This window comes from Lactuca serriola, chromosome 3 (assembly GCF_051521515.1).
Source record: "Lactuca serriola cultivar US96UC23 chromosome 3, Lser_US96UC23_V15, whole genome shotgun sequence".
In the NCBI taxonomy this organism is placed as follows: domain Eukaryota; kingdom Viridiplantae; phylum Streptophyta; class Magnoliopsida; order Asterales; family Asteraceae; genus Lactuca; species Lactuca serriola.
Window position 1 is genome coordinate 185,735,875 of NC_136410.1, and position 11,432 is coordinate 185,747,306.

An 11,432-nucleotide genomic window follows, 5' to 3' on the forward strand; every position below is an offset into this window, starting at 1 on the left:
AGGAACACTCTGTGAACCTTGACAAAACAAATCAAGTTGTTGAGGCTTCAACATCTGTATGCAAGGAAACGACCGAAAAAAGTCGATAAACTAATTTCTGATGCTCGATCCATTATGAGTACTATTCAGAACTCTTTAGAGAAGAACACAACAAAGGCGAATGTAGTAATTTCTAGTCTTGGATCAACCCTTCGCACTTAGCAGGATCATCTTGAAAAGGTTCGCACTGACATCCATACTGACAATTCAGAACTTAACTCCTCCATCTTTTCCAAAATAGACAAGTTTCATGAAGACTTGGCTATGCAGAACAAAATAATGCATCAGCTCGTAGTCTAAACAGAAAAAGTTAAGGTTCTAACTGTCAAGATGGAATATGTTGAGACACAGATTAATACTCTCTTATCTAAAAGGCGGTGATGAAAAGTTGTGTTGCAGATGTGAACGCCTTACTCTCAGATATCATTGAGACTCGTGATTCTTTAACCACGATCACTATTAAGAAGCGTCTAGCTAAAAAACATAGGCATGTGTTTGCGATGCTCAACAAGCTTAAGGGTGTTTCAGAGACTGGCACACTTTCGAAACAAGCGGGAGACACTGTGAAGCAATCTGCGAAAGAAACCCCGAAACCAGTCGATACAACTCTAAGCCAAAGTAAGAAAACAAACTGAAGGTTAATGTAGGTTCGGGTTAAAAGGGAAAGGAAAAGATCATTAATGATGATGAAGAGGGAGAAGAGGACAAAATGTGAAACTTAAACGCAAAGCATGTGATGCAATTCTCAATGAAAACTTGCAAATCACAAGAGATGTAGAAGAACAAGAATGAGTCGAACGAGAAGCTCAAGTAACTTTGGAAAGCAGAAAGCTTTTATTTCCATTGTGGACCTTGGAGTGAATTATGAATGAGGCTATAGACAATCCAAGCAAATATTCGTTAGACCCAGTTGCATCTTTTGATTTGTAGAACACACAAGACTCGCAACTTGACCTTCCAGTCACACCTCAAGCCTTCAAGTTTCGTAGCATCGTGAAAGTTGCGAACATTCCTCTGACTGAAAATGGAGTTGATCATATTCTCTTCTCCTTCTACTTAAAGCACATGAAGCCTCAGTATGAATCTTGGAGTGTGAAAAAGATAACAGTTGTAAAGTTTTCAGGTCCAATTGAAACTGCTAGCTTCCCAAATGCTCGTTTTAAGGTTGCTAGAGTTTCTACGAGTTAGGTATTTGAGTTTACACTTGCTAATATACCTTTCCCGAACCTGTACAACTAGATTTTAATGCTCAATATGTTGCTCAAGGATGACCAAAAGTATGAACCCATTGTTGCTCATCTCAAGAGAATGTTAATTTTGTATATTCAAGAGGTTGGAGAAATGAATGTTGAGATAGCAACAGTTCTATGAAAGAGGCCGACTGTGTTCCATAAGGAAGCCCCATAAGATTTTGACAAAATGAATACAGGGAAAATACGACTGGAAGGCTGGTGCATGGCTTTTCAAATCAAAGAGCGAACAGATGCTGATTTTCACAAAGTTTGTGTCTATCTTGCTTATAAGCATCTTTACTCCACTTCTTGTCTACAATACATTTTGGAGTTTTATGGATAAATGCAAAGGGAATCGTAAAGGGGATAAGAAGTGTTTCTCCGATATGATCCTTTGGTATATCCTGGTTCGCAAGGCCATGCTGAGCATCATTTCGAAACTTTTTGAAGTTCAGAAGTATACTCAACCGTGAAGAGTTTTCTTCCTTAATTGACGCAAAGGGGGAGATTGTTGGTTCATAACGATTGCATCATTGTGTATTTATTACTTAGTCCATTTTGTATAGTGGGTTGGTCCTGTCCACCCAATTATTTATTATTAAGGTTTTACTATTTAAAGTGCGTGTATGCACCGTATCTTGTAATCGTCTAGGTTGTAAACCCTACATAGCCTTTACAATAGCAGTTCTTCATCGAGTTCTTCTAAGGCTATGCATTTTAATCATCCGACACAACTTCAATATTCATTATGTGTTTTGATTCTTATATATGTTGTTGAATCTATCGATCAACTCTTACATTATTCTAACAAGTCCAACATATGAGATCTCTTCCCATAAATGTGCATGTTGTGAACTCAACTCTACGTTCATTAGGACACTTGCTCTCCATCTCCTTTATGTAGTGGATTAAACTATCTACCCCTTTATCTCCATAGATGGGTCTTGGTTTACTGTTAATGAAATCCTGATAGGTCTTTGTCATTTGACCATCTTCCTTATTGCTTCCCTCTTCTTTACTTGCTCTAAGGTTCCATAACGCATCAGAGACTTGACGTTGAATCATGTTCTGAATGGTGGTTGGGTTAATCAAGGTTAGTATTGAAGGGTTGTTATTTTGAAATGACAACAAGTAGGTTACTCGTTGATCATATATTTGACTAATAGGGTTGTAGTTGAATCCCTATATGTCTTGATCTACTAGGAATATTCTATTTCCTCTGTAACAGCAAGCCACTATTTCTACTCTAGCAACCAGTCTTGTTATCGCTGCTAAAATAAATTTTTTCGTTTTATCATACGAACATCTTTTCCTTCATTGTTCCTTAATTCCTAGATAGGTTAAGGCTCTTGTAATGCCCGTGTTTTTGAGCTAAGCATTAAAGAAGATATAATAGTCTAGGACAACTGTTGTAACGTGTTTTGAAGTAAGAAGTATGAATTATGTGAATCTATGTGCCTAATATTTTATTATGATGGTATAATAAATTAAGGATAAAAATAAGCGGTAAAAATAAATATTAGATAAACCCGATATCTATGAAGAAAGTTGAAGTGGTTGAAATAAGGATTCCGGAGATATAAAGAATACTGAAATCCGAATTATAACGAAAAAGTTATGACATGTCGAAGTTTCGCGACAGAACCGGCATGACGCTGTAAGACGTAAAAAGTAAATTTACGATAAAGTGCTTTTTAGCTTTAGCAATCTAAATGAAGGTCGTAGTATTCGTTAAACTGAGAGCATGCATAAAAAGAATGCCCAAATCCGTCTTCGTATGACGAAGTTATGAATTTTCTAAGATTTTGCATAGCAGTATGCAGCCCGAAACTCGAATTTTAGATCAACTGTTAGCCGAAACAAGCTAAACGAGAATCGAAGATCTTGCTGATAGTAGTTCAACGGTAAAAAGAAAGATGAAAATGGACGTTGGATGAAGAAGTTATGAATTTTTAACAAAATTTTCCTGTCCCAGCCTGTTAAAAATATTCCTTTAAAAATAAATTCAAAATTAGCCGACGAAGTCTAAATGAAATTTGTTGAGCATGGTCATACCTACGCGTGGGTATAAAGAATGTTAAAAACGGAGTTCGTATGTGAAAGTTACGAATTTTTGAAGTTTGGAAATTAAGAGTACGCCCAACGTACTCATGTTCACGGTCCGAGATTGGCCACGTAGCCGACTTCATTGCATGGCAGCCACGTATTCGTAGCTTAAATGCATCTAGAGTTGTCCCTTAGTACGCCCATCGTACTCGATGTACACCCAGCATACTGATTGAAGAAGGAGTACGCCCAACGTACTATAAAGTTACGCCTAGTGTAACTCCTGGGATCAGCCACTATAAATAGCACCAGATGCCATCCGATTTTTGGTTGCAAACTTTCATTCTCCCACCCTATTCTTTCTTTTTTACCTACAAAAAATACCCCCAAGCCTATTATATCATCCTAGTACCATAACCAAATCCCGGAGAGCCCGAAGATCCCGAGAACAAGAGTTTTCGACCCGAAATTATGTCCGTGTGAAGCCCGATTTTTGAGAAAACATCTCGGTTTTATCGGAAACAATCGTTTTAATGAACGAAGTGTTTTCCAATCACAGTCCTATCAAGTGAGTGTGTTGTTGCTTTTTCCTTACACATAGATATGAAGTGTTTTATATAAAATACATGCTATGTGTATATATGTTGTTTGTTTATTTGAGATGGATGTTGAAAGAATGTTTTATATAGATTTTAAAATGTATATATATTTTACACCTACAAATACGTTGGGTAAAACGTGGGTAGATGAAAGATTGTTTTATACAGATGCTAAATTGTATATGTGTTTTATATCTACAAATATGTTGGGTAAGATATGGGTAGATGAAAGATTGTTTTATACAGATTCTGACTTGTATATGTATTTTATATCTATAAATATGTTGGGTAAAACGTGAGTAGATAGATAATGAGGGATGAAAGATGATATAGATGTTATTGGCAGCTGCGCCTAATAAATAACATTAGTTGTGCCTAATAAAGAATAAATGATGTTGTTGGTAGCTGCGCCTAATAAACAACATTGGCAGTTGTGCCAATTAGGGAATAAATGATGTTGTTGGCAGCTGCGCCTAATAAATAATATTGGCAACTGTGTCAATTAGAGAATAATTGATGTTTTTGGCAGTTGCGCCTAATAAATAACATTGGCAGCTGCACCATAGGCACAGATGGACTTCATGCATATTCCTTAGGTTAATCCTTAGGAATGAATGAACAAGGAATAACCGATTTCTTAGGGTGGATCCTTAAGAGTAAAAAAGATAACGGGGGTGGGAAATTAGGTTGATTGTTTAATGTTTTAACATAATAAATAAATTTATTGTTGGTTGATGAAATTAATAAATTTATTATTTCTAGGTTGAAAACCTATATGCTCACCAGGCTCCCAAGCCTGACCCACTCAACTTTTTATATTACAAGTAGTGGAACGAGAGCATAGTTTGATGATGACAAAGGAGTTTTGGATTATAGGCCAGTAGATGTAAATACATGTTGTAAGGCCTATATGATACTGTTTATGCTTTTGGTCTGTATCTGAACATGACATCCCGAGGTTTTATAATACAATGAAAATTCATTTCTTTAAGAAATGCTATGATAAATTTTTATCATATTTTGTTTTGGGGACAAATTCCACAACACCTTTTGAAAGATTACTCTAATTTTACTTTAAAAAGCATAAACAAAATCGGTCTTTTCTGGCCGAGAAATTTGGGGATGTCACAGCTCTAGGGTTTTAGGGTATAAAATGATCTAATGGTAAATCAAGAGGGTGTACTTTTGAAATTTTGAGCAGCGCACGACAGACATACGATGTGCAGTGCATGCACCTGCCACAGATCATTAAACTTGATTATTGGCCTCATTGTATACCTTTCTACCAACATTCCTTTAGTCCCCCCTTTTTGCCTCGACTGGTCCCCACGAACATGACGAGCACGCCACTCGCTCGATCCCAGGCTTCGATTTTAGCATTTCCTTGGATCATTCTACTTCCATGTACTATCTACACTAATCCTTACTCTTTATATTGCTTAAATTCGGGATTTAGGGCTTTTTAGAAAATTTTGCATTGGATGATTTTTGGACAAATTTATTGTAATGGGATACCATTTGGGCTTGTTATACTACCAATTTTACTAAGGATGAGCATAGGTCGGTTTGGGTCAGTTTTTACCCAAAACTGAACCTAACCCGCTATAATCGGTTTTTAAGTAATTCAAACTGAACCCACTACCCAAACCAATCAGTTCGGTTTGTCGATTTCTAGGTTTTATTGGTTTGGTTTCGGGATTAAACCCAAGCCCTGTCACACCCCCAAACCGGAATGACGGAAACGTTATGGGGCGGATGATGTCATGTATAGTATCACAACAATTGCATAATAGTAATCAAAATACAACAACCATGTATTGAAAAAGTATAAGTTTTTACATATGTGTTCAAGTCATTGTATATATGACACCAAAATGTATATTAAAAGTTAAAACACATGAGTCTTATGAAGCTCCGTCTTCTCAACAATCTATGGATGTACCTGTCTATTGATTTTTCTAAGAATACAAGTAGTTTTGAAAAGAGCGTCAACAATCAAGTTGGTGAGTTCATAAGATGTTTGTAATTGAAATTTGTTGTTGTTCTTTGAAAATGTAAACATGTTTTTCCCAAAAAAAATCCTATATTTTCTATTGTAATATGTTGTACTCAAAACATGTAAATATTATCGTACTCTGATATAGTACGCTATAGTTTTAATCCATATGAAACCATGAAAGGTATGTTTTCTCTGTATTGACCTAGTATTTTGTATTTCTACTTGTAAAATATTGTTTATTAGTTTTATTATTTAATAAAACTATGAGAAGATGTTTATTCATTCTTACACTATTCGTATTATTCAATACCAAATAGTCAGTAATCATAACCATGCTTGATGACCTAAGATGGTCTGAACACGACGTTCTTCAAGCGTTGCAATCGGTACGAAATTTGTCACCACAGGCCTGTTGGCCTAGCTGTTGCAAGCAGTTCTAGTGTGGGATTGTCAGTCCCGTATAGATCTATACATAAGTGTCACGCTCACCCTCCAGGAGACTCTGGTTATAACTTCAGGAGTTAGTTGGTAATTGGATAAGTACTTGAAGTAAGTCTCACAAATTCTATATTGACGGTTACGTGTAGGATAATGAAAAGTTACCTTGAAATAAATAAACTGTAAATATATCTCATGAATTGTATTTAATATAGTTTATATGTTTGTTTTCTGTATTGTTATCTGATCCTTGAAAAGGAACATGTAAGATCCATAAACTATACCTATTATAGTTTATATGTTTGTGTTTAACTAGAATGTAAACCTCTGTATTGTTAATAATTTGATAAGTTTAAATCGAAAATTCTTTGATACGGTTGTCCCATGAAATTCAACATTTATACCCTAATGGTATTAAGATAGCTTGCAAATATTATATTTTCGTTTAACAAGTTTAAAAATGATTTTATACTTATATAAATATAATATTTATATAATTAAGTCTGTTGAAACCTATATATATATATATATATATATATATATATATATACATATAATAATAATAATAACGGTAAAAATTAATAAATATTGAAAACATTTAGATATTAACACAAATTTCTTGTGTTACACTTGTATTCCCCCCACCCCCCCCCCTAAAACAGTGAAAAATCATGAAAACGTAGGGGGTATGAACTCACCTTGTGTACGTGTTTCTGGTTAGATTCGATGTGGTTGCGATGATTCCCGATATAGAGTACGTGTAATTAATCGTATCCTAATTATATTTTACACATAATTATATGCATAAATTAGATATCTAATAATTTAACATAATAATTAACACTAGTTTGTATAGATTACTTACAAATTGAAGACAAGTTCTTGTGAAAGTTTGAAGATTTTTTGGTAACTCCTTGCAGTTGCGTAGAACTTTGAAATGTGTTTTGAGAGCATCTGTACATAACTTAAGAGTGAAGAATTGGAATTATGAAGGTGGTGTTTATGGTTGATATATATATATATATATATATATATATATATATATATATATATATATATATATATATATATATATATATATATATGGGATTTAAGATAATGAAGTGACACTTTCATTGATAGGTCTATCATATCACCTTGGGATGTTAAATTAGGAAAAGATAAGAAGATATTTAAGGAGTTTATTGTCAATATGCAAGCGTTCTTGGCCAAAATGAAAGGGATTTAGGTCTAACATTACTGGAATCACTCCAATACATTCACAATATGTTGTTTACGACCATATGGTCAAATAGCAAAGGGTTCACTGTCAATAAGTCAAATGGAAAAGAGGCCATGGCCATAGGTCTTCTAAAATAGTTTGATTTATGTCCAAGGGTTTCTAGAAGAGGGTGCTCACGGTTTGTTTTGGAATTAACTTCCCTTGGCCGTAAACTACATTTATGTAAGAAATAATGATAAATTACGTCAAGTATAAGCCCTTATTTGATCTTAGTGTGATTTTATTTTAAGTATCTAGCTTATACTACCTACTTCAACATGGTTTTCCACATATACATATAAGTTCAATGAACATGCACTCTAGGCATACTAAATTATTATTGTATAGATGTTATGATGTCAAATCACTTGTATACTATTATAGTTTAGACTTATATTGATCTAAAATAACAAGTTGTTACATTATCCCCCCGTTAAAGGGAATTTCGTCCCGAAATTGCTTCTAAAGTGGTACTCATGAACTAGGGAAAAGATGTGGATACTTTTGTTTCATTTGATCTTCCCATTCCCAAGTGAATTCAGGTCCTCGCTTAGCATTCTAGCGAACCTTCACTATTGGTATACGACTTTGTTTTGTTCTTTTGACTTCCGTATCCATGATCTCCACTGTTTGTTCAATGAAGTGTAGACTCTCATTTAGCTCGATTTTGTTGAATGGAATTACGAGAATCTCGTCAAATAGACACTTCTTGAGATTTGAGACGTGAAAAATAGGATGAATGTTACTGAGTTCATGCGGTAGTTTTGAGTTTATAAGCAATCGAACCAATTCTAGCAAGAATCTCGAATGGTGCGATGTATCTTGGATTTATTTTTTCCACGTTTTCCGAAACGTATCATTCCTTTCCAGTGTGAGTCCTTTAAAATAATGCGGTCACCAACCTGAAACTCCAAGGGTTTTCGTCGTTTGCTCGCATAACTCTTTTTTCTTTCTCTAGAAGGTTTCAATCATTCCCGGATTTGTACAATCTTTTCTGTGGTTTCTCGAATGATCTCAGGACCGGTTAGAGTACTGTCAGGAAGTTGGTTCTTGGCTAGTTGCGTATCACCCACTTCAGCCCAACATAGAGGATATTTGCATTCGTAGCCATAGAGGGCTTCAAATGGAGCAACTTTGATGCTTGTGTGATAGTTGTTGTTGTACGAGAATTCGACGAGCGGTAAATGGGTATCCCAAGTTCTACAAAAATCTATCACACAAGCTCTCAATATGTCTTCCAACGTTTGTATGGTTCTTTTGTTTTGCCCATCTGTCTCAGGATGGTACGCTATACTCATGTCAAGATTTGTTCCCTAGGACTTTTGTAGTGATTGCCAAAACCGTGAGGTAAATCTACTTTCTTGGTCAGAGATAATAGATATTGGAACACCATGCAATCATACTATCTCTTTAATGTAGGTCCTTGTTAACTTCTATATTTTATCAGTTGCTTTTACTGGCAGGAAATGTGTGGATTTGGTTAATCTATCGATGATCACCGAATTGTGTCATGACCACCCGTTGTCTTGGGTAACTTGATTATGAAATCCATTGTAATCCGCTCCCACTTCCACTCAGGTATCTCTGGTTGTTGAAATAAACCTGAGGGCTTTTGATATTCTACCTTGAATTTGGCGCAAGTTAGGCACTTTCCCACATAGGTAACAATCTCAGCTTTCATGTTTGGCCACCAATAGAGTTTCTTAACGTCCAGATACATTTTTTCTGAACTCGAATGAATGGAGTATCGATTTTTATGGGCTTCATCCATTACAACATCTCTTTAGCCACCAAACTTCGGTGTCCAAATTTGATTCATGATATAATAAAATCTGTCACCTTTGTTTTCCAAGCTCTTTTCCATTCCTCTTAATTCTTCACCTGTCACGTTCTAGGGTTTAAAGGCTTCCAAATGAGCCTCCTTGATCTTTATAGATAGGTGGGAATGGATAGTCATGGTCAGAGACTTTACTCGGCGGCCCGAGTACTCTTTCCGATAAAGAGCATCTGCTACCACATTGAATTTGTCGGAATCTCACATTCATAATCATTGAGTAGCTCTACCCATCATTATTGTCTCATGTTAAGTTCTTTCTGATCAAGTATGTATTGGTGGCTTTATGATTAGTAAAGCCTGTGTATTTCGTACCATGCAGGTTATGCCTCCAGATCTTTAGAGCATAAACCACTGCACTCAGTTCAAGATCGTGTGTGGTATAGTTGACTTCGTGGTTCTTAATTTGTCACGAGGCATACGGATTACCTTTCCTCGTTGCATAAGAACGCAACCTAGCCCTTGCTTGGACGCATCACAGTAAACTACATTATATTCCATCCCTTCTGGGAGGGACAAGATCGGTGCGCTGCAGAGGGATCTCTTTAGTGTCTAGAAGACAGTTTCTTGTTACTCCTCCCAGTTGAAGGTTACACCCTTCTATGTCAGGGTGGTGAGTGGTTTTGCGATCTTCGAAAAGTTTTGGATGAACCTTTTGTAATAGCCAGCGAGACCTAGAAACTGACGAATCTCTGTTGGGGTTTGTGGGGACGCCCAGTTTTCGATAGCTTTGATCTTGGAGGGGTCAACTTGTATCCCTTCCTTGCTAACTACATGAGTTAGGAATTCCACCTTTCGAATCCAGAATTCGCATTTTGAGAACTTCGCATACAATTTCTATACCCTTAAGGTTTCCAAGATTTTTCGTAAGTGTTGGATGTGCTCCTCCTTACTTCGGGAATAGACTAGTATATCGTCGATGAAAACTATAACGAACTTGTCTAAGTAAGGTTGACACACACGGTTCATCAGGTCCATGAATACTGCGGGTGCATTCCTTAGACCAAAGGGCATCACTACGAATTCATAGTGACCATAGCGAGTTCGAAAAGTGTACATAGGAATACCGGCTTCCTGGACTCGTAGCTGATGGTATTCTGATCTCAGCTCAATTTTAGAGAAGAAACTTGCGCCTTAAAGTTGATCGAATAGGTCTTCTATTCGTGGAAGAGGGTATCGGTTCTTAATGGTAAGCTTGTTTAGTTCACGGTAGTCTACGCACATTCAGAACGATCCATCCTTCATCTTTACGAATAGGACCGGTGCTCCCCAAGGCGAGAAGCTTGGTCTAATGAAGCCTTTTTTTAAATATTCGTTTAACAAGATGGATAGTTCCTGCATCTTAGATGGTGCAAGATGATATGGGGACTTAGCTACAGGTGTAGCTCTCAAAATCAAGTCGATTCGGAACTCGACTTGACGTTTAGGAGGAACTCCTGAAAGATCTTTGGGGAAGACATCAGGGAAATCACAGACTTCAGGGATATCCTTGATGCCTTTTACTTCTTGTGTCCTATCTACCACATGGGCTAAGAAGGCAGAGTAATCTTTGCGAAGATGCTTCTTCACCTTGACGCAAGAAATGATTTGAAGATTTGCACCGGGTTTGTCACCATAGATAAAAAGAGATTCGTTACTTGGTAGATTAAGACGAATAGCTCTTTGGAAACATAGGATATCAGCACAATGAAGACTTAACCAATCCATGTTGATTATAATGTCAAAGCTTTTAATTGAGACCGGCATAAGGTCAATTTGAAATGAATGGTTGTTTAGTGTAAGTGTGCATCCTATGTATATGTCATTTGTGCTCTCATTCTTTCTGTTTTCCATCTTTACTATGAATGTATCTTTTAATGATTGAGGATTTTGTTTTAGTAGATGTTTGAATTTATGGCTCACGAAGCTTTTTCTCTACACCACTATCGAAAAGAATGCATGTGTAAGAATTGTTGAGAAGAAACGTATCGATAACCACATTAGG

At 36.2% G+C, this 11,432-nt stretch overlaps 1 protein-coding gene across 1 annotated transcript; it reads right to left on the reverse strand.

The window, feature by feature from the left end:
• Nucleotides 1-10,672: 10,672 nt before the first annotated feature.
• LOC145095926 (uncharacterized) lies at nucleotides 10,673-11,155 on the reverse strand. Its single transcript, XM_079033734.1, has one exon. The coding sequence runs from the start codon at nucleotides 11,153-11,155 to the stop codon at nucleotides 10,673-10,675; it is 483 nt and encodes a 160-aa protein (XP_078889860.1).
• Nucleotides 11,156-11,432: the final 277 nt, after the last annotated feature.